Source organism: Stylophora pistillata, chromosome 2, assembly GCF_964205215.1.
Source record: "Stylophora pistillata chromosome 2, jaStyPist1.2, whole genome shotgun sequence".
In the NCBI taxonomy this organism is placed as follows: Eukaryota; Metazoa; Cnidaria; class Anthozoa; order Scleractinia; family Pocilloporidae; genus Stylophora; species Stylophora pistillata.
In genome coordinates this window covers 44,914,678-44,942,062 of record NC_142520.1, presented here as the reverse complement: position 1 = coordinate 44,942,062, position 27,385 = coordinate 44,914,678, and the positions used below count along the sequence as shown (strand labels likewise).

Here is a 27,385-nt window from a genome sequence, read left to right as displayed (position 1 = left end):
ACCCATTGTTGGCAATCCTTTGGTATCAGCGCAGCTATTTTTATATGCTGCTAAAATTGGCATCTTCAAAGTCATAACTCATTTCATTGATTGCTTCCATTAGTTTTAGGAGTTGTACTTTTTCACCTACAAGTTGGCTACACTTTGTTTTCCTTGGTTTTTACCAAAAATAAAGCTAGATTGTAAGATGCCCTATCCCACCCCAGATAAACAGTGATGTTGTCACAATTTGATGTCCACCCTTGATCTTAACATCATCCCTCGTCTTTGCTTACATAGGGAGGATATCAGCATGTCCTCCCAAAAATGATTGTTTACTAGTCTGGCTTTAAATGTTTTTTTCTTTATAAGTTTTACACCTCACTTTATCCCATGGATGTACATCATTCTTAGAAGCTAAAAAATTCACATCATTTATTAGAAGTCAAAGGAATACTTCAATTAGTGTAATTTTCATACGACTACATGTAAGTATTGACAGTAACCAAGGTTACAGAAGTTTTCCTTCACTTTGCTATGTGATAATGGTCATTCAAGAAAACTAGCTCTGTCTACTGAGTCAACCAATCAGATTAAAAAGAAAACATTTACCACCAATGCTCACTTGAGTGGTTCTCACGCTTCACACAATTTGTTTGTTGTTACATTGAGTTCTCATTAGCTCCTTCAGGAGTTTAGTTTTGCTCTGGTTAGCAATTGAGCAACAACTTTGGCTTTATCAAGATAATTTTACAACACCAAAATGAAATTTCTCTGACTAATAAAATTATAGCTAAATAACCAAAAAGGCCAACAGGAAGTTACCTTTGATAACCTTCCCTTTGCCCAACTGGAACTCAAGTGGTTCTCTTCCTTTTGCTAGGGATGAGTCAAACATTTGTCCATTCTCCAGTGTACCCTACAAGAGTTCATAGAGAAAATAAGGAAATCCATACATTTATGACAGCAACATCTTTCATATGAACTGAGATCAGGTTTGTTCATTTCTTATTGTTGTTTTGGCAGTTTGTTTTACTTTGTTTGATTTTTTTTTTTTTTTTTTTCATAAGGCAGTCTTTTGAAGCCATGATGAAAAAGTACAGGATAGAGATGGCAAAATCTATCCATTAATGACAGCTTGGCACCCTAGTGATCATTTAATTTGTCTTCCATGATCTTTTAAAGTGATGGCTGAAACACTTGGATGTGATTGGGAAGGGATGTGGAATATATCTATTCTTAACAGCCAGGACAAGGACCAGATTTGTCTTTTCCTTTGTATTGCTTTGTTTTGTTTGTTTGTTTTTAGTCTATTTTGTATTATTTGGTTGATGCTTGTTTTTGAGGGAAAAAAAAGTGATGGGGCAAGAAAAGGGTGAGTACGGAACCCCTATCACCAAGTTTACTCTAAATTACCATTCGTGATACTTAAATTCATTTTTCCTGCCCTTCAGTGAAAGATGGCAATAGGAAGAAAGGCATGTACTGTATGGCTCTAACCATACTCTTTTCTGGGCTCTCTTTGTACTTTCAAGCAAAATGTCTTGTTCAACAAAATAACAGAAGGCATTTTGGTTTTTATTCACCAAGCCTTCCCCTCCCCCCCCCCCTTCCCAATATTCTCCAGTTTTTTTGGTTCAAACTTTTCCTTCAAAAATGTAAGCATGTGAGAACATCCTTCTCATAGGAATTTCTATTGACCCCTCTTTTAATTGAGAAGCAGACAATAATTATACATGTACATACTGTATAGTGAACAGACACAATGTCACCATTATCTGCTTTGTCCTCACAGGTAGCAGGCTTGTACTGAAATAGAAAGATCATGCATATAGAATACTTCATGGAAAGATAGTCTATATGGTATTGACACACACAAGTTGGTTGTATGGGATATTGAACGAGTGAGTGCAACAAACAAGAGATTTCTGATACTAGCCAGCAAGTGCAGTCAGATCATGACCACATTTTTACCAGCTCTAGTGGCAGCACCTAAAGTAAAATAACAAATGAAAATCCCAGACTTCTTCATAATTTTCTTAAGACTTCTTGATCATCTTCTTTTTTTTTTTTGCATTATTTACAGGTAAGTATGGAAGCTTCCCTAATTTGACAAATTAAATAACTTTCTGAGAAGACCTACGAGAGAATGTTTATAATCTCTTCACCTAATCACTTGAATTTGATTTTGACACCTCAGTTATATTTACAATACTCACCTAATTTGACACAATCTAAATCATATCCCTCAATCATCAGTTTCCAAATTTGGCAATAAAATAGTGAATTGAGAGCCATCACATATCAGAGAAAATTCAGGTTACAGCACATACTGTACATAATTTATTTTCTTGCTAAAATTTTGGTGGCCTGAGTGTACTATATTTTTTTTAGATTTTGAGAACACATTTAGTCTGCTGATATTATATTTCCAATAAAACTGCGAATGAGACTTTGGAATGAGACTGTAAGGTTTCCCCCTTTGTTCCACTTTGGTGTCTATATAGGTCTCAATTCAACAATATAAACATTGTCAGGTAATTGAACTGCTTTTCTATTAGGCACAATTTAACCATAATTTATTTGTTCTTGCTAGATATTAAAATTAAAATCTTGTGCTTATTTTATTGGTACATGTTGAGAATATGTTTCATTGTTACAATGTATGAGTTACATTGTATGTATCACTTGTGAACCAGTTGCACCCTTCTATCAAAGAACACTCCATAAATTTCTGATAAGATCTTAATGTTTTTCTTTCCTCACAAATAATATTTCATGCAAATTAGATTATCAAACCCAAGATATTAAAATCACTACTGCCTGGAGACAAGATTCGTAATAAATTATTTATTTCCCAGCATTACTTTAGAACACCTGTCGTGACACTCCTACATAAATAACCCAGACTACAATTGTATTTTATTTGTATAAAACAGAAAAAAATATTCTTCATAATTTAATTTTCTACTGTTTCTCCAACAGAAACGCTCGGAAAAACGTTATTTTGAGTAACGATAAAGCTAATACCGCGTAAAGGATTAAAAAAAAAAAAAAAAAAAGAGAGATCGCGTGATATTTTAGAGCCTTTGACCCGCGAAGGATTAATCTCGCTCGTTCATATCACCGCAGAAATAACTGGAAAACACAATAGATTACAACTTACAGTCTTATCGATATTTGAACAACAAAGTTCAGCCTCAACCGCTTTTGGCTAACCAAACGTATATCAATTCATTTTCGCCACAACATATTTTGCTCTAAAATTCACCAGAGTTCTCCTGTATACATGCCATGTTTGAGAACTTGAGCTTTTAGACTATTAAGTTTTCTCGACTGCATAACAAAACCCGCGCAAGCAGGTAATCGCGACAAATTCCTTGAAATTTCCCACAAATAATGCCAACTTTACAGACCTTAGAGATAATTATTTTTTCGAAGACAAGCTGAAATCCAAATTCGGGTCAAAACTCATAAAATTTCAGAAATTGGCATTGTCTCAAAGAAATATTACCTGCAGCCATTTAAGCGCAAGTAGTTTATCCGAGGTTCACATTGGTTCACATACCTCAACAATTGTCTCTAAATCCTTCTTCTTTTTGGCTCCAGAGGCATACTCACATAAAAGGAAAAGGAAAAGACTACAGAATAGTAATCTTAAGTTGTTCTCCATTTGAGATCATTATCCAATTTACGTTATCTGTGGGAGTAAATGAATGTTGGCCGTAATCTAATCGCGGCAAAAAGAGGCAGGCGTACCTCTCTGATTGGAACCTCGAGAAAACCTGGGAATGAATCTCAAGTCAATATGGCGGACGATTTAGGGAGTCCAGAAGAATTGGAGAAAAAGATTGACTCTCTATCGCATCCAGTGATGGCTCTCTTCACTGAACAACTAGGAAAGATAATGGGAGATCCACTGCTTATTGGATTGCCAAATGAACCAACTCTCGATGAAGTGAACTCGCAGATTGCACTGGAACATGGCCGCGCTATTGTTGTGAACGTTCGTCAGCAAGATGAACAAGGCACTTTGCTACGTAAGAAGAACCTCAAATGTTTTCTAACGTAGAATTTTTAATCGTGAAACAACTGTAGCTGCCTACTCAATTAATTGTTGATAGAGAAATAGGTTAAGAATATCAAAATAAATTACTTTAATTAGGAAAATATTATTATATATTAGACTTACCATGAAAACTTTAATTGGTCGAGAAGCATTCAATCAATATACAATAACATACGAAGTTGACACGATAACCCAATATCTACAGCAGATATTATAGGCAGCATGTTGAGCAAGTTCTGCTTAGTTTACAAGACCCTCGCCAGTGTAATTTTCTCAAACTTTTGCAAACTTATAGAAGTCCCTTTTTTTGTAGATAATGTACATTGTATGATAAAACGATTATTGAATTGGGTTTTCGCATGATTTAATCAATTGCCAAACCTTGTGTCTGTGTTATCTGCCTCACCGTTTGGCTTTGGCTGGCAACTCAGACCTGGGTTTTGATAAATCATTATATCATACCTAACCTCACCCAATAATTTCTTATAGTTAGTAGATACACCTGTGCTATACAATCAAGTGAAAAGTGCCTTTCTTGTACTCTGACTGGCTAAATCAAAATTGATTACCAAGTACCATTCACCTCAGAACAGCGAAGAGACAAAATTGCATGTCAAGTGGGTCTTATGCAACCACATTTTGGTATACTGACTGAGATAAACTACATTTTTGTTTTGTACATGGTTTCTATACTAATTAAAAACAATTTTCCACCCCAGTGTCAGTGACATTGGTGGGCATTAATACCTCATCCCTTTGCAGATTGGTTCATACCCTCCACTGTTCAACTCTACTTTGGTGAATAATTATGAAATATTATTAACTCTTGAGGGAACTCTGACGGACAGAGATGAAAGCCAAAAGAACAGGGCCAGGTTGTTCAAAAGCGAGTTAAGAAAACCCAGGGTTAGTGTAAAATTTAATTGCAGATCTGAAAGCTTTAAAAGAAAATTCAGTTTAATTCCGCATGTCTGCAATTTGATGATTGAATGCTTTGGGAAGAAGCAGGAAAATCATCCTAAAACAGCTTTTGAACAGAGAAATATAGAAACCTGGATTAAAATTGAACCCTGGGTTAGCGCTGATCGGTGTTTGAACACCTGGGCCCAGAATGTTATTTACTTGATGGTTCTATGTATACAGTGAGTACATTATAATGTTATATGTTTTTTAAAACACCTTCAGCTGTTGTTGTCATCCAAAATGCAACAGTGCATGACTTAAAGAAGGCAATACAAAGACACATCTCACTTAAACTATCTAGGGAAGGAGGCCCAAATGTTGTCTCCTGGTAAGTGGATTTAAAAAATTGAATCATGTTCATTTTACACTCTATTTTCTATAGGGGGGTTGTTTTCATTTAATATTAATATCTCCTTCAATGCTAGCTTTCTGTCCTCTGTACACTGCCCACAAAAATAAACATTGAGGTAAGAGATTTAGCCAAATTCAACATATTTTAGAATACAGTCTAATTAAACAAAGGCTAAATTTTGTCTAAAAAAAACCGGCCCTATTTTTTTACATAGTTTGATATTTCTGATTGATATAATCAGATTTATACACTGTACTTTCAAGATCAAAATATCAGTCTACCACTTTGTGTGTGCTATACATTGTTATGTTTTTACACTCTGTAGCCTTGAAAATTTGGTATTGAATCAAACAACGTACCCTAATTTTCATTTCATCTCTTAGCTTTCTACTTGAAAACTTGTTGAATTTTATAGTGGAACACTCACACTTGTGGCGAAGGGTTATAAAGCCTAAATATATAGATTTAGCCAAGCCTAAAAGCAGAGCTCCCAAGTTCGTAATATTAATGATAACATAAAAGATGTGCAGTTGCCAAGACTTGCCTGAGACACCCCTCCCTTCATTTTGATAGTGTCCCCTACCCTACCCATGCAATCTGAAGGCACATATGCTCAGTCAGTCACTTGACAACCAAACAAAAAGAGGTTGGCCATATTCCATGGGTATGGGGCTCTGCTCCACGCACGCTTTGTGTGTGGGAGCGCTGCTATAAAACAAATATTAACTTGACCTGTTCAACTTACGTATATGCAAAGCTAAAACTTCAGTAGAGATACAGAAATTGAAATTCATGAAGCATGGATGCCTACTATTAAAAAGCATAACTGCTGATCAGTATCAAAGCCAATATTTGAGACAAACAATTAAATGTTAATCTTTCTTTACACAAATCTTTATGTAATAAATTTAATACATATAAGTTATAATTAATAGGAAGTACGTTTGGAAAACCTATTGGTTGTCATTTGAAGGACAGAAGCTAACAGAGGATCATCAACCACTCATGTAGTAAGTCAATGGGTAGAAATGGTTATGAATTATTTAATAATATGGCACGACTCGGGCAGTCAGAGGGCCAATAACTAAATTCAACCAATCAAAATGCTCTTTTGCCAGTCAATATTCTCTCAGTATTAGACTGGGCACTGTCCCAAATGGTCGCAAATGATACCGCACTTGTGTCCCTTTGAACTTCAGTCATATAATAAATCTCTTATTAACCAAGCTTGCTCAGGACTGTACTGGAAAAGTATTGGCCCTCGGTCATTTTTGTACGGACCTTGCTGCGCTCAGTCCGTACTGTCAAGACCTCAGGCCGATATTCTCCCAGTACAGCCCTCGCGCTTGGTTAATAAGATATATGTATTATGATAGAATGCTTTAACCCATGAGAGTGACTAGCATCTAATTTCTCCTTACAATATCACTCGACCTGAACCACACATTAAGGTCATGGAGAAGAAAGGAAATGATCACCATGCAGCTAAAGAAGCTCTTGGTTTTTTTCAAATAATTCTCCATGTCTCCCTAGGAAGTGTAATTATAACATAACCAAAGAAAAGTGCACACTCTGATTGGTCAATTCAGCATCCACCATTTGCCGATGGGTGTACACTTCTGGTGTGAGCAAATGCAAAGACTAGTTTTCCACGCACACTTGTTTTTTTCTGGTCATGTACGATTTCTTAAATAAAAGAAATCTCTTTTGCTACAATGTTCAATGTTATGCTATAAAACAAATGGCACATGTAAATGCCACAGCATACACTATTGAGTTATGGATGCACTTGGGAGGTTTGCCAAGCACTCGAGAAGCTAGAGTCACTCTCTGAGCTATCACCTTATGCAACTCTTATGCTTCTTTTGTGCTTAGCAAACTCCCACATGCATCCAGAACTCAATAGTGTATGCTGTGGTGTTTACCATTTGTTAAAGAGAACAGTATGGAGAATTTACTCACTGATATTAGGATGTAAACTGTTAACTGAGCAGCTTTAAACTTTTCTTATTTCTGACTGTGATTGAGAAATGGAACTGTTTGTTTTAGAGCAGACATGTACATGTAGTTATAAGTTTGCAGACTCAGTATTTTAGAGCTAAACTTCTATTTTTTATTAAACATTTTCTAAAGAATTTCACTTTGAAAAAATTGATTAATGTAATTTATTTTGCAATTTTTATACATTCAATTATTCAGACTGACTGTATTTTTTTTTTCAAGGGAAGTTTTGTTTTTCTTTTGAATAACTTCATTTCTCTGTGCAGAAATATCTCACCCATATCTTAAATTGTGATTATAATCTGCACATATGTAATAAAAACTAAATGAGAAAAAAGAAAGTGTGCCTGAAAGATTTGAAAGCTTGGGTGACTGAGCAATTTTGATCACCTTTAGTGTAAGATTTGTTTCTCTTTGCAGTTATGGCATTCAAAGTAAAGATGAGGTTACTTTTGTGAAGAGACTCCGAAGGAAATAATTTGATCATCAAGATTTATTCTTAGATGATGGGAAGAACAGCTGGTCTAAAGCAGGACAGCAGATTTGGGATCACATCCTCTATCATGTACCTTCTGGCTCACAGGAGAGATGAAAAGTTTCCCAGTGATCTCAGAGAATGCAATAATTTTTGTTGTTGTTGTTGTTCTACCCCCATGAGAGAGTAGAGAACATATTGCTACACGTGTAAGGCCCACAGCTGGTATTGTGATGATATAGAAGTTCAGTAGACTCAACACTGCAGAGATTCACTGATGTTGCATGGCCCCTTTTGAGGTCATAGCCACAAATTCCATCATTGGCAGTCATTCATGAGAGAAGTTTCCTAAACTACTGTATTAGATGGTGAAAGCAGGGAAGATCTTGTTTTTGTATTACTCTTAGCCAAGTTCATTTAGTTCTGAGCCTCCTTAATTTCTTGGCAGTTTGTGTAGTAATGATTGATTTTTTTAATTTTTTTTATTTTTATTTGATATATTGTACATAAGAAATGAATGAGTGAATGATAAAATTTAGCAACTGGGCATTCATGAGAAGTACTTTGACAGATTTTTGGTCATTGATTAAGTGTTGGTTTGGTCTAATCTCACCCAGACTTTTGTAAAATTAATTACCGTGTGACATAATGGCATTAAAAAAGGATGTGAACCATCAATGATTAATAACGAGCTATCAGAAATCAATGTGTCTGGAATTATGTTTTGGGGAGATGCAGAAATTAGTTTGCTGGACTGTAGATCAAATGGACTGGGTCCAAGCTCTGACTAAGTCATTGTCTTTATTTCTCAATTATTCCTTAATTATTTATTTATTATATTGATTTTCCACTCTGCTGCTGCTATTGTGCTGTGTACCATTTTGCTGTAAATGATTTAAATATAGACCACTTTCATAAATGGCTGCCGGATTACTATTCTTTTGTTTAAATTTAAATTAGCCTTTCTGACCTCGTTCTCCAGTTCAAAATCGAAAATAATACATTATCTCAAGCGAGGCCAGAAAGGCTAATTTAAATTTAAACAAAAGAATATTAATCTGGCAGCCATTTAGGAAAGTGGTCAATGGGGTCAAGGGAATTAAGCAGATCTTGTTCAAGTTACTGAAAGGTTCAAGTTAACCATGTTAGGGGCAGCAGGGTTCTACTGTATTTATTTTTTCAGGCAAGACACTCAACTCTCACTGTCAGTGGTGCCTCTTTCCACCAGGATTTAAAATGGATTTAAAATGGATAAAATCATAACTATGATAAAAGGGAGCTGTCAGGTAAATGCGACAACATGCTACTGGGTAACTCTCGGAATAACATTATTTTTAAAATTTTGTCATTTTATTCATTTAAATGATGAAAACAGCAGTTACTAAAGCTTGGACAAGGGGTGCAATCAGTGGAGAATGTTAAAAAGGGGGGGGGGGGGGGAAGGCAGAGTTCTGAAAACCACTTTCATGCTCTTTTGCAAATTGTAGGGAGCAATTGCAGAATGCCCGGCCACCTCATTTACCTGTATCGGAAGGCTTTGAAGAACGAAACATAACACAATTGCGCAATAGAGGCTATTCTCATTCATTGACATGTAAATGAGTGGTCGGGTATTCTGCAATCTAGCCAATTGCAGTTTTAGTGACTGCAAATTTCCCCGTATTTCATTTTCGGAGGCGAGGGTCGAAGCTCATACCATGGTACCTCACAGCGGCTTCTCTAAGCGGCACACGTACCGCTCGAAGATAAAATGGAGGCTGAGCGGAGATGGAATTTTTCATCAATAATTGTTGGAATTTGTTCATCAAAACTACTCAAATGAGGAGCAAAACGAATGCACCGCTTGTATTGAGTGCGGATGAGAAGAAGCTGGTGAAAGAAGCGTCGAAAACTTCCGAGTATCAGGACTCTCTCGATATTGTCATCAACAAAGCCTCGAGAATTGCTGACTTGATAAGGAAAGCTAAGCACTGTGTGGCATTCACCGGTGCTGGGATCTCGACATCTGCCGGTATCGGGGACTACGGAGGGAAATCTGGCAAATGCACTGCGGAAGATAGGTGAGAAGGCTCAAATACAACTTTTGGATACCAGTAATATATTGATAAACTCAGCCACAATGTTTACAATGGATCGAGGGTGAATAGGGCATGGTATCAAAATTCCCCCACCCACTCCACTTAATGTTCACATTTACAATGTGCACTTCTCTGATTTTCATGAGTGTTGTGTATTCATTTAGTGGAGACACACACTCCTCAATTGCTTACCACTATTCTATCTTTATTCGTTGATCAAGTATCTTATAAGTTGGTAGAATAGTCTTACATAGTGACAGTACTTTCACATCACTCAGTAATCTTACAGTAATATCACTAACACTAGTACAAGTACTTTTACTGTGTTCTCAATACACTACAATGAGATTTTTTTTTCAGTGAGAGAAGATTTTTCAAAAACTCCATATTACTCTGAAACAAAGCATTGGTCAATCTGAGTGACTCAAGAGGTTTTTCAGTTGGTGATTCTTTTTTATTCTCATGACTTCGATGTTTTACTCTGTAGTGATACTGTAATGTGAGGTTAGATGCTGATCATTACTCCTAGAGGATAAAGGGTTTATAGACTTCTTAGATTTTATGATTGGCCTGACAGGAAAGCCTTACAAAGAGGGGTTGCAGACTGAGATAAAAATTTCAGAAGTGTGCCGGTCAAAGGTGTTGAATTCTGGCCAATCAAAGGGAAATGTAAGGCTTTGTGAGGCATAGTAATGTATCAGTATCTTGACCAGAAGAAGACTAGCAATTAACAAATAGTACACACCACAGCGTACACTATTGAGTTATGGATGCACAAGGGAGGTTGCTTAGCACGAAAGAAGCATAAGAGTCGCTTGAGGCGATAGCCGAGAGCGACTCTAGCTTCTTGAGTGCTTAGCAAACCTCCCAAGTGCATCCATAACTCAATAGTGTACGCTGTGGTGTTTACCATTTGTTTTATAACATAACATTGATACATTGTAGCTAAAGAGTTCCCTTTTATTTAACAAATCTTACGGGACCTGAAAAAACAAGCGTGCACGGAAAAACAGTCTTTGCATTTGCTCACGTCACCAGCGTACACCCATGGGCAAATGGGGGACACTAAATTGACCAATCAGAGTGCGCGATTTTACTTTGGTTGTGTTATAAAAGACATTGTGAAACAAAGGATAACACTGGGTTACCAGTGTATTCAACACAATGAATCTATAGCCACAACCTTCTCTACTGTATCAAGTGTGTTATTTCTGTGCAGCATTTCTTTTCCCGCTTTAGTTTTCCTCTGTATACTTTTTTCTACTTTGATAACCTGCCTTACTGAAATCATAAGTTCTTTTTATTTTACTTTTTATAGGGAAAGCCACTAAACTGAAGTAGTAAATGAAGGCCATGATAACAAACCAGAAAACGAGATCTCCAAAGACTGTTATTGATAATGTTGACAAGGGGGACGAACATGAGAAGGGTGATAAAGATTGTGGTCTACCTTATGAAGAACTACAGTATGTCCAACAGACACTCAAGAAGCTCTTTGCAAGTTGATTCAGTCAGGTTTCCTCAAGCACATTGTCAGTCAGAATGGAGATAGACTACATGGATACATGGACTGTCTGAAATTCCAGAGAAAGACCTGTCAGAGTTACATGGCAATGTCTTCATGGAAAAATGCACGAAGTGTGACACGAGAGCATTTTACAGTATGTTCTTGATGATCATGCAGGCTCATATTTTGAAGAACTGAATGAGTTAGGTACTAGGACTCTGAAGACACCAAGACATGCTAAACTGTGGGATTTTTGTGATCTGGTTCAGAACTGGATGCAAGTGCAAAAGAAAGGTGGGAATTTAGTGTTTGTCATCTGATGATAATTATGAGTGCAGGGCTCGACACTAACGGTAGCTCACTAGCCACAGACTAGTAGAAATTCAGTTTTGGCTAGTGGTTTTTTATTTCCACTAGCCAGTTTAGCTAGTAAACAAACTGAAATTGTCATAACATCTAAGAGGTCACTAGCCACTTGGCTAGTAAGTTGAAAAGTTAGTGTCAAGCCCTGGAGTGACTGGAAAAATTCTGATATTTCAACCTATGACTGAGAGCTTTTGCTCTAATTCTAATTACTCCCATGCCCATGTTCTTTTCACACTATGTACAGCTGTTATACACCATGATCAAATTTTTGGTTAATGTCGTGTATTCCAAATAAAGGCAAGGAACACAGTAAACCAGATCAAGATGGCGGTAAGAACTATTTTTTAATCTGAAAGAAGACCTCGTGTAAAAATAGGGAAAATCTAACAGTTCATTTTATTTTCCCAAAATTTTGCTTCTTTCTTGATTTAGAGATTTGATTTAGATTCCAATCCATTATACAAGTCAGGTAAAGATGTTTTATCGAATTTATAGATTGGCATTTTAAGAGTGGTACTGCAAATTAAATGACTTTAAAATTTTGAATGGGCTTTGATTGTGAAGGAATCATTGCTCACATACCGGTATATGCTCACATATTTAAAAATTCTTGGCCTGACACATACACGTAGTAAAGGGCTGTGGAGATGAGTGTTCCCTGATAGAAGCCAAAAAGTGGCTGTGTATGTTTGAGGCAACACCTTTGAGCAGTGGCTAGACGCTCTGGTTTTGCAGGCCTAATATCCTTCAGAGCATTTGGAAATCTTGTAAAAACTTATATTGCTTCCACAAATTTTTCAGTATCTTGACCTGCTTTTCAACTAGTTAAAAAAACTTGGACTCTTGCATGTGTGCTTTAGAGCCTCGATATTGACCAGGACTCGTTCCCCAGATTTTAAAGCCAGGCCTCTTACGGATGGCCTGAGAAAAAACACAACAAAACAGCAACAACAACAACAAGGACAGAACAGTTGCACAACGATTTGGTATTAACAATTAATCAAGGAAAGTGCATCCTTTTGGTTTTCTAGGCAAAAGATAGATGTGGACAAACTATGCCTCGCGAAGGATTTACAAGGGACACAGACGGGCTCCAGGGTCCTTGGAGACTGTGACAGACTCGTGTCACTTGTGATGCAGCAATTAATGATCCAAGATGCCTTGCGAGATTGGGAGAATGAAAGAAGTACCCGTATGAGCGAGTACGATGGAAAGAGGGCAAAGAGCCGAGAGAGTGGAACGAAATAGCATGTAATGGAACTCAGTTAAATTATGAGCTTTTAATGTGTTTTTGGATGAATGTAATTTATTGCAGTTAAATATTTATTCTTAATAAAGTGAATCACAGTGCTAAGTCTTGCAGTGGTGAGACAATTCAGTCATTCTTTCTAAAAGTCAGATGATAGACATCCGTATTGAGATTTTAAATTCCTTTATGATTCCAATCCACTGCGTTTACTTTACCACCCAAAAGTTTCAGCTCCAGTAGAAGATAGATTGACCGCAGAAGTATTAAAACTGAAAGGAATTTAAAGCTGAACCAGAATTTTATTCAGCACTGCTTGCAACTCTTCCTACAGTTTGGCCCCATCCACGATGGATTCTTGGAACATTCACCGATTTTGGCCCACGCAGAACAGCGTTTGTCTGAATCTGTGCATGCAGGTGCTGCGAAATGAGAAAAAAAAAGGTCAAATCTGTTAGAAGCACATGTTAAAAGGTAGAATTCGAGCCAGTTCTCCAGAAATTCAGTAATAGAGAAAAAAAAAATAAAGTATGTTTTTCAGCCTTTTCCTCTCCATCGTTCATTGATGTCGACTTGATCTCGGGGAAAAAACTCCGTTCAAAGATAATTTCACTTACTCTTCTTCGTGTTCATTTAAGGACGAAGGATAATGGAGGAAAAACAAAACCTGACTTCTACTAAGTTAAATTTGGTATCAAGTGGTGTTGCTTGAGAAATTGAAACATGGTTCTCTTTACTCTTGTTGACTTATTGAGTTAATTTTTCTTTCATCTAAGCCGTGAATGATCGGTGGACGTAAGGTATTTTGCAAGCGCTAAGTCTACGATTTCAGCCAGCGTTGCCATCTTTTTCACAGTTAAAACATGCACAAAAGTGACATTACTGAAGAGTTTTTAATGCATGTGGGAATCTTTAGGAACATGAGATGACCTCCAAAGAATTCAAAGCGCCGGGCATAACCGCGGAAACCTGTCTCGTTTTCTTGAATAATCGTAGGCATACGGTATCTGATATAATTTCATAGAGCAATTTTCAATGTTGAGTGTCGAAAGTAACCCGGGATTTCTTATGTTTTGCATTACCTTGCTCTGTAATTGGTCCAGAGAACTCGCATCGCTCTCTAAGCCAATCAGATGAAACTAACACTAATCACAATTTGGCCGCTCGTCTTTTCCCGCCACTCAGGCAATTTGATTTTACCGTTGACTCCAGTAGAACACATTCTCTCAATTGCAACATCTATCCAATTTTTTCTACCTCAATATTTAATTCTACTGCAATCCCTTTTTCCCATTATTCCTCAGAAAAAGGTTCATTATTATGCTGCGAGATTTAGAATCCACCGCAAACACCTATGAAGCTGCGACAGAAGTGGACGTAATCAATATTCTAAAAGATAATTCTTATCCTTTTAAAGAAGTTCACTAAACTTTGCGAGACCTCATTTAAAACCTCGTTATAATGTCAAATATACACTTACTGCAGATCTTGCAACTTTTTCGACAGTGAAACTTCATAAAGGCTGGATTCTTTTGACATTCACGAATTCTAGCCCAACCAGGGCACTGATCTTTGTATTTGCTGTTATCCTCACAGTTAGAGGGAGGTGGTGTTGTAGTACTGATTGCTGAAATAGATGTAAGCCATCAGGAATAGATTAGTATTGAATAAACCAAATACAACGGTTTGTAAAAAAAAAAAAAAATTAAAAACAAAACGTTAAACAACAGTAACAAAAGTTTGACAAACAAGGCGAGTGAAACAACGTAATTTGGTTCTATCAACTAAGTTGAAATTGTAAATTGGCTAATGTAAAGAGTTAAAAAGCTGACGTTTCGAGCGTTAGCCCTTCGTCAGAGTGAGTAAAACGTTTCTTAATAACAACTGAAATTCTCCAATAGTGATCTTTGCAGTTTATGAACTAAAACGCCTCGACTGTTACTTTCTGATAAAAACAAAACGTAATACCCCCCAAAAAAAAAAACAGAAAAGTCGTAATTTTTTAAAAGGAGTGGTGGTATTCCAAGACTCAAATTTCAGTTTTGATCTACATAAAGTTCTTTTAATTTTTTTAAGACTTGAGACAGCTATATCATATCATGTTATCCTATGGCAGTTACCTTTGTCTGAAAAGTTCCTCCAGTTTTTGTAATTATGCGGTTTTGAGGAATGTACATTGGGCGATATTTTCTGAGTTACCTACCTCCGCAAACGTTGCAACTCCTCTTACAGTTTTCTTTCATCCACTTCTTGTTGGCTGAACATTCACCTTTGGCTGCCCAGATATGACAGGTGTAATAATCATCTTGACACTCTGATAGACAGCAAATCATTGAGTTACGTTAACCCTCTCCATCCTAACATCAGTGTGCATATTCTCCATACTTTTCTTTATATATTTCATATAGTGCTGACAAGGAGAATTCGTTTAACAATCAAGAGCTTAAGTGTGTGATCATTGCTGTATTCTTGTAGCCGTAATGTTTAAATGCTAGTCACTCTTAGGGGATAATATGTTTATGGTAGAGCTCAGTATTGCCTTTTCCGTAACGCAATGGTGGTGAAGGAGTCGTCATAGTGACACCAATGCAAAAAAAGATAGCCGTAAAACGATTAAACAATTAAACCCTTTAGGCGCAAAAATTGACAAATTTTAACCGATAGTCTTGGAAAAAAATAACCTCAAAAAATTTTCTGGCGATCAAAATGCAATTATATTGACCACTTGCCGTAAAATGGCCACCATTTTAACCCGTGAGCCATCACCCTAATGAGACCCTCTTTTTCAGTAAGTTTTAATAGATAACGAAACATCTGAAGAGCACTACTTACTGCATAGTCCAGGGTCGATGTACACATCATCGATGGCAATATCTGAGTATCCAGTCTGACCTACTGTGCCTTGAATGGTGAGCTGAGATTGTCATAGGATAATGTTAATGAGGTAGTTTTCGACGGAGCGTCCGAAAAGGAAACAAAACAAGACCCAAGTAATCCAAGCAACCAATCAGGGCAAACATTTACCTTGTCGTTAGCCAATGAGAACTAAATGTGAGACAAGCAACATGCTTGAAGCGCGAGAAAATCCGAATGTACAAGTCGCGATTGGTTTTAGTTTTGCATCTGATTGGTTGAGAGGACATCGCAAGGTTTCTGGACCAATCACAGAGGAAAGTTTAGTCTCAGTCTATTTGTAAATTGAGGGAACTAATCTAAATTTCAGTACTAATACATGACGCTGTAGACCTCTACTAACTGGCTGGTGAGACCTGAAAACATCATACAGTTGTTAGAAGCCTCGCCGACGTGTTGAGCAAGGCGTTATTTGAATTCACCCAATGCATTGGTCGCAAAAACAGATTAATGTGCAAAAAAGGTTGGTTGTCAAATATTTCGGTTACCTGAGCTTACGTTCAACAAGCAGTAAGATGCAAAATGATAAAACATGGCCTTAGGGTAAGAACACTGTCTATTTCATCCTAAGATTCAGCCCCTTCCCCCCCTGAACAATGATGGGTGCTTGTTGTAAAACACTACACTGCTTGAAGATATCGTAAAGGAATTAAACGGGGGGGAGGGAAATCTTGCCACAAACATCCTTACTTTATATGACAAGCCCATGGAAACATCAATATTTCCCATCCCTTTCTTCCAGCCTTTGCCTTGGTTACCATTCTTGTAGAAAAAAAACCAATTTTTTCCGTTGGATAATTCCAGCTTGATGGCCAGACTACCCATCGTACCACCGTACATGGTGTAGTAAAACTTAAGGCATTGTCCGCCTCTCCTCGCTGGGGTCCAGGGGCTTACAAGGTCTGCTCTTTGTCCAGGGCGGGTTCGTGAAGATTCCATGTACAGATAGAATCCTACCATAACAACAAAAACATACAAGCAAGACGAGAACTGAATAACTGATTGTACTGTACGAAACGATGACCAATAAATAGCCAAGAAATATGATATTACTGAGTAACATGATCTTTCACAATCGCCAAGCTTAAAATTTACCATCTTCATTCAGTTTAAACAATATTTAAGCTGAGGCATTACATATCGACATTCCTATCCTTGCAGTATGAAGGATGTTTTTCATCATGGACCAAGCCTACCACAAGTCTCCTAAATCTTAGTGATAGACTGTCCGAATTACATGTACCAACCGGATGGTCGAGGGTGTGACTCCTTTTGAGAGCACTCAGAGTTATTTTTTCTCCAAGCATGCCGTTGTCATTCACTGAATAACACTGCATGTTACTGGGTTCCCTGTTTTTGTGTTTTCCCGCCCTTTTTGTCACATGACATCATCACATGACCTCAGTCGCTCATGAATGTTCTGTTTTTGTTATGTTTGGGGAGGCATATTCACTCGAGTAACGAGGTCCGATGAGCAGATAGAAAACTAATAAAGACGAATTTTGGTCGTTAAAGTTTTGGTTGTTACACAGCATGTGCGTAATGCAAATGCAAATATGAATGGGTTAGAGAAGAGTGATCATGAAAGCCGGAAAACTGAGGTTATAGAAGTACAGAAAAAATCAAGGACAAAAACAGCCCGGGTTTTAACATGATTTTAAGCGCTCCCTGGCTTGCACAGTCCTTTGTTTTTGCAACAGAATACAATAAAGATTGAAATATATTTTTTTGGTTCAACATAACTGAACCGCTATTAATTATTACGAATGGTAGGCTACTCTGCCAAGTTTTACTGCTAAAGTACTTTATTGACTATTGACTTTATTGACTATTTATTGGCTGAAATATGGTATAAAGATAACCTTTCCTGCTTGTATGATCCTTTTCAGGACCTGTGTTCATCGTTTGGGTGAAGCCTCGATGAAAATTCCAGTTGAGATGGTCATTGTTGGAATTCTTCCACATCCCAAGACGTGCATTTTCAAAATCAACATCGTCGTTGTCTGGAAAAGGTAAAGACGGGAAATGGTACAAGTCTGACTGAAAATGACAAAAATGAGTTTATTTCTTTTTCGTTTTTCTTTACGTTTTATTTGGCCTTGTTTATGTTTCTTTATTTGTTTTTGAGTAAAAAATAACATGTAAATCACACGCATATCTAAGAATATCAACTGGTATATGTACCATCTTCCGTGACACTTCATCTTTTATATTGTTCAGTAGTGAGTGATGAAATACCAAAACATTCACAGGGTAAAAGTATTATGCGGTGTGATGCTTTTATGTAGTTATCATGAGCCATCCCGGTACATAAGCAGGTTTTATCATGCGAGGTTCGTCGACTGTTATTGTCAATTTTTGGCGTGGAAAGTGTGTAATGGATCGTCTCTGTAACTGAATTCCCAAGGGATGACCCGCGCCATTTGAAAACTCTTTTCAAATGAACCTCATAGAGCAAAATACACGACGTGACGTAGACTATAATGTGCTCACAGTTTTCCCCAAGACATGTTCACTACTCGGAAAAGATGAAGTCGGCAAACAAATATCCGAGGATTAGGAGGGAGGGGGGGTGGGGAGGGAGGGTTATCAATTTATCTGCCATGTCGAACTTCCCAGTGAAAGACTTTGGAATACGGTCGTATGTGATATAGTATATAGTTGAGACATGAAATGTTCCACACAGCATACTTTTACTTCTCAGTCAACATAGGGCTAGTAACTTTAAGAGGCTCAGTTATAAAGATTTCAGCATGTAAAATGGGTCGCAAACATCATAATCTAGTAAATAATTTTCCTTTTCCATTTTTTTTTTCAATGTTAAACTATTGAAAGCTAAGCAGTGTATATCATTTCTCACTTACCCAGATGACATCTCTTCAAAATACACATTTCGTGCCCATTCCCATCACCTTGGCAATTTTTTCCCCCATGAGCGGGAGAGGGTTTGTTACACCTTCGAAATCGTCTTCTAACACCATCGTTGCAGGTTTTGCTGCAACTTCCCCAATCTGACCAGCGACCCCAATGTCCATCAACAGGGGCTGTAAAGATTTTGTACCATCAGACATCGTATCTGAACTTTCATATAGAGCAATGTAGATGACTAATTGGCGTTGAGGTGGCGGAGTGGCGAGGCAGAGGGAGTTATGCGAAGGACTGCTATGCACCGCGTGTAATTCAGCCCTAAAGAGAGCCTGAGTGCACACTTAACTCCAAACATATAATTCAAGTGAATCTGTATAACTTTAGAGAAACACTGATTTGTGTGGCTATTAAAAACGCACTTCAAAATACAAAATTTAGTTATAAATCGGCGATTATTGCTATGACACAGGTAAATCAACGCACTAAACCTATGCCACCCGACCAAAATGTCGTTTAACCTCTTTCATAAATGGTAGGCCCCATTTTTGTTCTGTTCTAGTAGAAAGCTACGAACATCCCATAGCAAATACTAAAATGTAATTGGCTATACTACTCGCTGTCTATTCCGTGATAGACAGTTCACTCATATTAATCGAGGGCAGGAGCCCATCAAACATGGGCTTCTGTCGAGGGCAAATAAAATGATTGTTTTAATGTAAAGCTATTAGTCGTTCAAAACTTAACAAGAAGACAAGCTCATGTTTTCATTTCATTTTGCTAGAAACTTCAAAATGTCATGGAAGAGGTCAAAGAAAAACTAATCGTCCATCGTACCTTTTGCGTTCACTTACTTGTACTGGCCCCTGAGGGGGGCCCTTATGATTAAAAAAGCCTTGACTCCAACGGATCGGGGGAAGAATACGGAAGACAACCACAACCAGAATTCATGAAAAAATGATCGGTATCTTAGAACCTGAATGTCGTCCTAAAAAGTATTGTATGAGAATTTGTCGTCGTTTCTCTGTCTTGATAAACCAATATCCAATCCCAAGCACAGTGAAGTAGTCTACCCGCCATTTTGCTAACCTGGACATGTAGACGACGGGCATTTTTCTCTTTGGATGTCAATTCCGTACGCATTCACATTTCCACCACAAGACTTGATGTTGCCTGAATGGTAACAGTATCTCTCGCGGGTACGATAACATTTTTCATCACATGGAGTCCATCCAGACCAAGAGGCCCAGCCATACGATGTAGCTGACAAAGGAAAATTAAAAGCTTATCTCACTGAAAAAAAGGGCACAATCTTCAACAGCATTTGAAGTCTACAATTGTAGCCCCTACTGACTAATGCATACTTAGCTCTAAAACCGAAGTTAGCCTCTGAGGTGGGCAAATAACAGATTAGTCATTATTATCGCATGGGTGGGGGGGGGGGGGATGGGAATGGGGCAGCTTGTTGCGCGCCAATAGAACATAAAGGGGGAATATAGAAAAACTGTCAATTATGGGGGATTGTATGAATATGACCGAGCTTAATGGTATTCAGGGGGGGAAGTAGTGAGGTCAGGAGAAGACTATCGAAAAATGACCACCAATGATTGGGGATGACTAGAATACTACAAAATTGGGGATGAAAAGAATACTACAAAGCCTATGGTGAGAGGAATCAGATAAATTTTGTCGTAACAAAAAGCCAATTTGTCAACCCCAACCCCCTTCCTCTCCGAGCAGGCGATAGATAATGACCGTTCCCTTCACTGATTCTTTCAAAAATACAATATCAAATAATGCGTACTCACTTGCTCTGCAGTCATAGAGACCATTTATTTCGAAAATATCTCTTGAGCTGAGCTTTTTGGATGGTGTGCCAAATTCCATATTTTCATTCCCAGTAGCCACAATAGTTGGCTCTCCGTTTTTGGTAAACGCAAGACGATCATAGTGCATGATCGACTGATAGTCGTACGACACACCCAGATGATCGATCGTTCTCCAGCTGTATTTATCAAACTGGTCCGAGTATCCTTGAAATGAAAAAAAAAAAAAAATTAATCATGATTGTTTTCCTCGCTATACGATTCACCTTTATCGAAGTATCAGTCGACGCTTTAATTACAACAATTTAATTTCCTTCGTCGATAATTACTTCGAAACCTAGAAATATTTACAAAGGCATGAGCAAACGTAATATGAGACTAAACGAAATAAACACAAGCAGTTAGATGCCTGATGGCTGACACTTACCCGGTGGCTCAAGAGAGTCACGAAAAGACGAGACTGGTAAAGGTAAGGTGAAATCTGTTTACGAGCCTAGTGGCCCATTAAGCCGGTGCTTAACTCCGGTTTCTGTAGCATGAAGCGACTAGGAGTATTTCTACTCCCCCCTGGATGGGATGCTAGTCCATCCCAGGGTTACCCCTCAGGATTAATTTTGCCGGTACCCATTTTATACACCTGGGTGAAGAGAGGCACTGTGAGAGTAAAGTGTCTTACCCAAGAACACAACACAATGTCCCCGGCCGGGGCTCGAACCCGGACCACTCGATTCGGAGTCGAGCGCACCAACCATGAGGCCACCGCGCCTCCACAAAGACGAGACTACAGCTCAAAATCCACGGCAGCTGTCACAAGGACGCTGATTGCGAAAAACTGATATAATCATCATTATACGTAAAATGCAATGATTCATGCAGTGTATCTAAGCACGGGCGGGCTCAACATAACGGACGTTCTTTCGTGAACAAAACAATGATATTGGCGAAGAGTTTTCTCTAATAAAATAATGTGCAACAAAGGAAACGCTGAGACAGCATGAGAATACTAATGCAGAAAAGGATGCTTTACCAACTAAACCGCTGGGAATTTCCTTTGGCAATCAATACTAAATACTATTTGAAAGGTATCCTGAATGCTGCTGCCCTGTGGGGATTCAGGGGAAGGAAGATGGTGGAACGCGGTAGGTATATACTCGAAGGAAGACCCATATCACGTGATGTTTCCTTTGCCGCCATCCAGCAACAAATTTTAGTACGTTTAATCAGCTGATTTCTTCTTTGCAAAGTTATGAAAAAGAAAATGAGAAAAAAAAATTTGAGCATTTATTTGCAGTGGCGAAATGCGAAAGGTTCTTACCTCTTAGGATGTTCTCCCAGTTTATTTTCACATATTTATCTCTGTCCGACCGTGATTGCTCATGGAAGAAACCTATTGCAAAACGGGATATGTTGGCAAAACTCTCTTATAGTTATTGGGATGTGCATCATTGGTATTTGGCCCTAGGCAAGGTTTTGGTGGAATAACATTCTGTTTCATTTTGATTTACACATGCACCCAATAAATGCGTGCACTTGATAACTTAGGAAATATGCTTTTGTTGAGTAATTTTAAGAGCAGATATTTCGTAAAGCTGATCTATTGTTATCCTATATGAAAAACTTCGTCTCCAGCTTCACTTCAGCTTAAACTAGCCGAAACCTTACCACAAAAGTTGCTGCTAGGGTGCCCCACCTCACCTTTCTTTATATTGCTTGGAAAAGGTAACAGTTGGTAGGGGGAGTAAGGGCTAAAAAAACTATGGGTTTATAAAACTCGTCACATATTAGCCATGAGGTGTAAGCCACTGGAAACATCTCACCTATGGCATGCATTATCTCGTGAATTATGGTTCCCACGAACTCACATCCCCTTGCGAGGGAGATGACTTGTTTACCCGGGGAAGCGTATCTCTTTCCCACCTTGGATGAGCATCTAAATAAAAGAGAAAGACGATAACACTGAAACTTTTTTCTTTGCATCAAACATCTGATCAACCATCCAGTCATCACTTACTAAAAGTTTGAGACTCGTGGCCACCAGCCTTCTTAAAAACAATAGAGACAAACAGAAAGACCCGATGATTTTACGCTTGATGAAAAGAACTCTCGGGTTAAACGTTTCATTCGTTTTTCATTTTCAGTGAGCAGCGGCTTTGTTAGGATTTTCCATAATGGGAGAGTCGTGTACAGATTTTTAGGACCTACGCGGTTTTTCACGACCTAAATTATATGGTTTGCATGATTTAAAAAAAAAAAAACAAAAAAAACAAAAAGAGGGAAGGGGGAGGGGTCAGGAATACTTCAGGATCCCCCCAGCTATGCTCCTTTTATCGTTCAATCAATCAATCCCGTCTCTTGCATCTTTCAATCAGTTAATTTGGTTAGGCAGGGAACGTTAAAGAACCCACATCACAAGATTACTGTGAGGTGGTCTGGCCTGTTTACTGGGAATTGGTGGGAGGGGGCATCTGTAAAATTTCTCCTCTGTTGATTGTAAACTGCCACTAGCAGTCTGGAAAAAATCCCCCTCACAGTGTTGTAAAGCGCATGAGATCATTACATGGTAAATGCGCTATAGAAATTGATAAAATTATTTTTATTGTTATCATTATTATCATTATTATTATTATTATTATTATTATTATTATTATTATCTTAAGATAACCTGGGAAAAGATTTTCATCGAGTTAGTCTATTTTTGGAAATCAATGATGCGATGATTGTGGTCAACTAATTGGTATAAGCCGTTCAAAATGAGCGTTATGTGTTACCTACCCATCTGGATTACTAAATTCAATGTAGTTTTTATGATAACCACTGATGTAATTTACAAATCGTAAACATGTCGTTCTGTGAAACTCGTTAATGGCCTGACGGATGTTTGAAGTTATATGACCTAAAAAAAAACCAAAACAATAATAGATAAGCGGTGAAATTCTCAAAGGCTAATATTTGGTTTCTGATTAGATTTCAAAAACATTTCCTCTAAAACAAAGGTATCACGGATGCCGCCATTAATAAACCCGGTCACCTTCTTGGGGTACGTTTCGCTTCAGTTTTTGTTTTGTTTTGCTTTTTGTTCGTTTATTTGTTTGTTATATCCATTAAAAAACAAAACAAAGCAAAAACAAAGCTAAAAAGTACATTGTCATTTGCATTAATATATCTTTAAGGTTTTTCCAGCTGGAATGGGTAAATATTCGATCTCATGGGAACTGGTATCACGACCTCAGAAATTGGAAATGCGTGCATCAGTACACTGTTTCAATTAGCTCGTTGATCGTTGATACACATCCAATTAGCAGCAGATTGGAAACGTCATCAATCTTGTCAGCAAACTCAGTCAGCCTGCATTTGCGTCAGAAATGTCATGTAAACTTCCGTGATCGAAACGGAGGGTTGAACGCCAATCAAATAGGTTTTCCTAGGCCCCTTAATAAGTTCTACTTGTCAGTCTCACCGTTCGCACGAAAAATTATGGTTGTTCCGTTCAGTTCGTCGAGTATATGTTTAGATGACGACGACTTCCTTTGAAAGGGAAAGGAAACTGTTTTTTTTTTCTTCTTTTGTTTTGTTTTGTTTTTTTTTTTTCACGCAATGAAAAAGTGTCAAACACTTGTGAAAGATCAATGACGAGAGCTGGCTTTTATAACTCCCCTCGCCTTATTAAAAAAAAAAAAAGGAGAAAGAAACCGTAAGATCCTTCCCCAAAAACCTCAGACTTCCCCCCCCCCCTCCCTAATAGATAATAACTGGTCCCCTAGCTACATTTCCTGAATGCAAACATACTCATGTGCGAAGCGATCCGATAAGGTATGATGCGACTGGTCCACAGCCTTTTACGACCTCTTAATGCATTTCTTGACCTGTCTCCATTTAGAATGTATTCTTTCAACTCGGGATCCAGCTGAATATCACCTTGGTAGAATTGGGAAATGTTTCCTGGTGGGGTTTAAAAAGGTGTTTTGTTACTCATTAAAATTTACAGAGTTGTTTCGAATAAGTATATGTATTATATTGGTTTGGAATTCAATTTGCGGGCTTACTAGGTGATATGTGGAAAAACAAACACACAAACAGAAATTAAAAGAAACATAGATTAAAACAAGCGATATAAAAGAGTAATTAAGCTATGGTGCATGGGGCAATTACATTATAAAACGAAATGGAAAAGGTAATGGGATCTTCTCCATAACAAAAAGGTCAAGGGATCCCCAACATCCTTGTGTTCCAAAGCAAATGTGTAAGTTACTTAAAAAAATTCTTATCTAGTTTCTCGTTAATGCAAAAAAACAATTCCGTGAGCTTTCTGCGGATGTGTGACATTTAAACTTTGAAGAGATATGAAAGATAAACTTCTTGGCCTGACAAGTTCCATTGTTGGTTTCCTCGATTCTGTGAAACACGGTTCCTCCTGACTGAGCTCCTATGCTCGCTGTTTCTCTCTTCTTCCTGAGATGCGCCATGTTGACAGCTAAGATGCGACCATGTACAGTTTCATATTCTGAAATCAAAACAAAGCAAGATGTAGCAGTTTTCCCAGGCAGATCGCGATCGATAGTTTCTGCTGAGCCTTTTAGATTATAGTTGTGATGTTCGTGTTTCCTGCAGCGTGCATGTAAGTCAGAATCACCGTCTTGGACAACAGTCTTTCGCCACGAGCGTAAAAGCACGCGTATTTTTCGGATGAGTTTTTTCACTCACCCGACAATTTCAACGTTACATAAGGTGCTGTTCTTTCTATATAAATTCATCATAAATTAATGTGAAATATGGGCGTCGAGCGTGTGTTCAGTTTTCAAAAGTTTCCCAGGAAATGTTGGCTACGATTGGCGTTTGTTTGGTGCGACCTTAAGGGTTCATCAGAGTTGCCAAATATTATTGATACTTGTAAAACGGGGACGAAGAAAAAGGAAAAACCTATGAAAAATTACGAAAAACTATGTAAATGACTATCGCTTTCATTGATTACTTGTAGATCTGAACCGTGTGTGTGAGCTACCCGAAAAACCGATTCAGCACAGAGTTTTTTTCTTAATGGTAGGCTTTGATAAGTTGTTTTGTTATCTCTTTTGCTTCAAATTATAATCTTTCGATTGCTCAAATCTAGTTTAAGCCCCGAACAAAACTGTTTTGTATTTTCTTTTAGCCGCAGCATGGTCCATTTTTGAAGGTGCTGGATAATTTGGCAAAGAATCAGTTCCTGCGTGTGCGTGCAACCCACCTCTGTTAGCAATTTCATCAATATCAGTGCTTATAGCGTGTTCTCTCTCCCGTTCGTCTGAAAAGGAATTTGTTAGGTACAATGAAATTCGAAAAGAATGCTTAATTATGATTTATGTCTCATCGAGAAATTTTTCAAAACTGCGCCCATGTTTACCTTGATCTAATCCTCAAAATACAGATATCTCGTATTGAAACAGTTAAGAATAGCCCAAGGAAGTACTTATTCAATCACTGATCTTTTGTCAAGTAAGGTATCGAACATCTAGCGCAACAAAATTAAGAAGGGCTCTACAAATATTGATGGTCATATCTAGGGTATTTCGTAATTAATAGTGATAAAATCTTGTTGTTTTCAACTTTACACGTAACGTGAATAGCGGAAATTAAATGTTATCAACGATCTGATGACAACAGCCTGTGGAATGTGTTGACAGGGCCTACGTTTAAGGGAATAGTTTCACGATCAATTGTTATGGCTAGCGACATGCAAGGACAACACAAAAAAATTTGATAATTTTAACCAGGCTGAGCAATAACAGTCGCCCAACTTCAAAACCCTATTGCTTCATTGAAGATAAACGTAAAAAGCTATGGCATGTATAAAGAACGATATTATACGTAGCTGAAAGAAGAATTTGTTAAATAATTTTGCAAGTCCTCTTGGAAAACAGTACATTTTCCGTGTACACTTCAAGGCACGAGAGCACATATATATATATCAACCTGGCTTTAGCTTGCCATAAAAAACAAGAATCTTTCATAAATCTTTCTGTCACGTTTCCCTAGAACATGAATAGAAAATTTCCAACTTACTCTTGTCTAGAGGCGGAACAGTATCTCTGGCTTTGAAAAGCACTGAGAAAAGTAAAAGCCGAAAATGAGGAATAAGCACAACGCTGAGGACGCCATAGTTCTTCAATAATCTCATGCGACTACGTAATACTGACTCAGAATGTGCTCTCGTGGGAAGTGACTCATCGGTACGTCTGTGCTACGTCTTTGTACGATCTATTGTTTCGCTGACAGCTGTTAAAATCTTAAAGGCTCTCCATTTACATTGCGGGTAAAATGAGTTGAAAGAAGAGGATTTTCTTTGAGGAAAATATGAAGCAAAAGAATCGCCTCCTCAGATTTTCTTCTCATACCTCCCTTCTGTTCTATCATGCCGCGAAAGAAGGCAGTTGATTTTGTTTCAATGAGTATCGTAAATTCACAATTAATTAGCCTAATTAATAAGAAGTATAAAGCTTTGCGTTTACAAAAGGAATCATGGAATAAAGCTGTCTGCTTTTGTTTGCTTTCCTAGTAAACTGTAAGCAGTCTTGGTGTTTATCTTTGCGATAGTGAGTGAAAATGTTTGACAGCACATTCTTAAATAAATGAATAGAAAATTAGAAAAACAAATTTTTATTCATCTTTACGTTATATTATTTTGTTCGATAATGGTCCTTTGTAAATGAAGCTTGACAGATCTTGTATGGACACGTTAGATTCTGAAAGTAAAATTTACATAACAAGAACA

The 27,385-nt window shown here is 37.7% G+C and overlaps 2 protein-coding genes and 1 pseudogene across 7 annotated transcripts in view; 1 reads left to right on the top strand and 2 right to left on the bottom strand.

Annotated features, from left to right (window-relative positions):
- Positions 1 to 27,385, bottom strand: part of LOC111347267 (FK506-binding protein 2-like) — a 70,418-nt gene that overhangs the window by 6,971 nt on the left and 36,062 nt on the right. The window contains exons 1-3 of one of the 4 annotated variants that reach the window (XM_088750086.1): positions 3,548 to 3,748; positions 1,726 to 1,788; positions 805 to 898 (exon numbers count right to left, since the gene is read on the bottom strand). In XM_088750086.1, the coding sequence (XP_088606212.1) occupies positions 805 to 898; positions 1,726 to 1,788; positions 3,548 to 3,652 (262 nt within the window). In that variant the 5' untranslated portion in view covers positions 3,653 to 3,748. Of the gene's footprint in view, positions 1 to 804; positions 899 to 1,725; positions 1,789 to 1,953; positions 3,257 to 3,547; positions 3,749 to 27,385 lie in introns of those variants that run through there. The other 3 variants (XM_088750088.1, XM_088750087.1, XM_088750089.1) reach the window with 3 other exon arrangements.
- LOC148739793 (U11/U12 small nuclear ribonucleoprotein 25 kDa protein-like) lies at positions 3,773 to 13,140 on the top strand. 2 transcript variants are annotated; one of them, XM_088750081.1, is made up of 8 exons: positions 3,773 to 4,019; positions 5,234 to 5,339; positions 6,299 to 6,373; positions 7,785 to 9,125; positions 9,516 to 9,899; positions 11,236 to 11,718; positions 12,035 to 12,120; positions 12,822 to 13,140. In XM_088750081.1, exons 1-4 carry the CDS (start codon positions 3,788 to 3,790, stop codon positions 7,840 to 7,842), a joined length of 471 nt encoding a protein of 156 aa, XP_088606207.1. In that variant the 5' UTR covers positions 3,773 to 3,787; the 3' UTR covers positions 7,843 to 9,125; positions 9,516 to 9,899; positions 11,236 to 11,718; positions 12,035 to 12,120; positions 12,822 to 13,140. The 2 variants fall into 2 exon arrangements, with proteins under 2 accessions (XP_088606207.1, XP_088606206.1); XM_088750080.1 differs by lacking the exon at positions 12,035 to 12,120.
- Positions 13,052 to 26,787, bottom strand: LOC148739792 (uncharacterized; annotated as a pseudogene). The gene is made up of 17 exons (XR_015996957.1): positions 26,703 to 26,787; positions 26,046 to 26,064; positions 25,862 to 25,932; positions 25,007 to 25,141; positions 24,427 to 24,579; positions 23,413 to 23,533; positions 22,458 to 22,570; positions 21,956 to 22,027; positions 20,623 to 20,847; positions 19,904 to 20,077; positions 18,814 to 18,993; positions 17,812 to 17,952; positions 16,640 to 16,902; positions 15,869 to 15,950; positions 15,240 to 15,350; positions 14,517 to 14,663; positions 13,052 to 13,458 (listed from the first exon to the last, which is right to left on the bottom strand). The product of XR_015996957.1 is annotated as an uncharacterized LOC148739792 (transcript).

Excerpts from the sequence above, each read along its gene's own strand:
- LOC148739793 (XM_088750080.1), top strand. The coding sequence starts at position 3,788 with ATGGCGGACGATTTAGGGAGTCCAGAAGAATTGGAGAAAAAGATTGAC. Across the intron at positions 4,020-5,233 it reads TGAACAAGGCACTTTGCTAC|CTGTTGTTGTCATCCAAAAT; the intron begins GTAAGAAGAACC and ends AAACACCTTCAG. Across the intron at positions 6,374-7,784 it reads GATCATCAACCACTCATGTA|TTATGGCATTCAAAGTAAAG; the intron begins GTAAGTCAATGG and ends TTCTCTTTGCAG.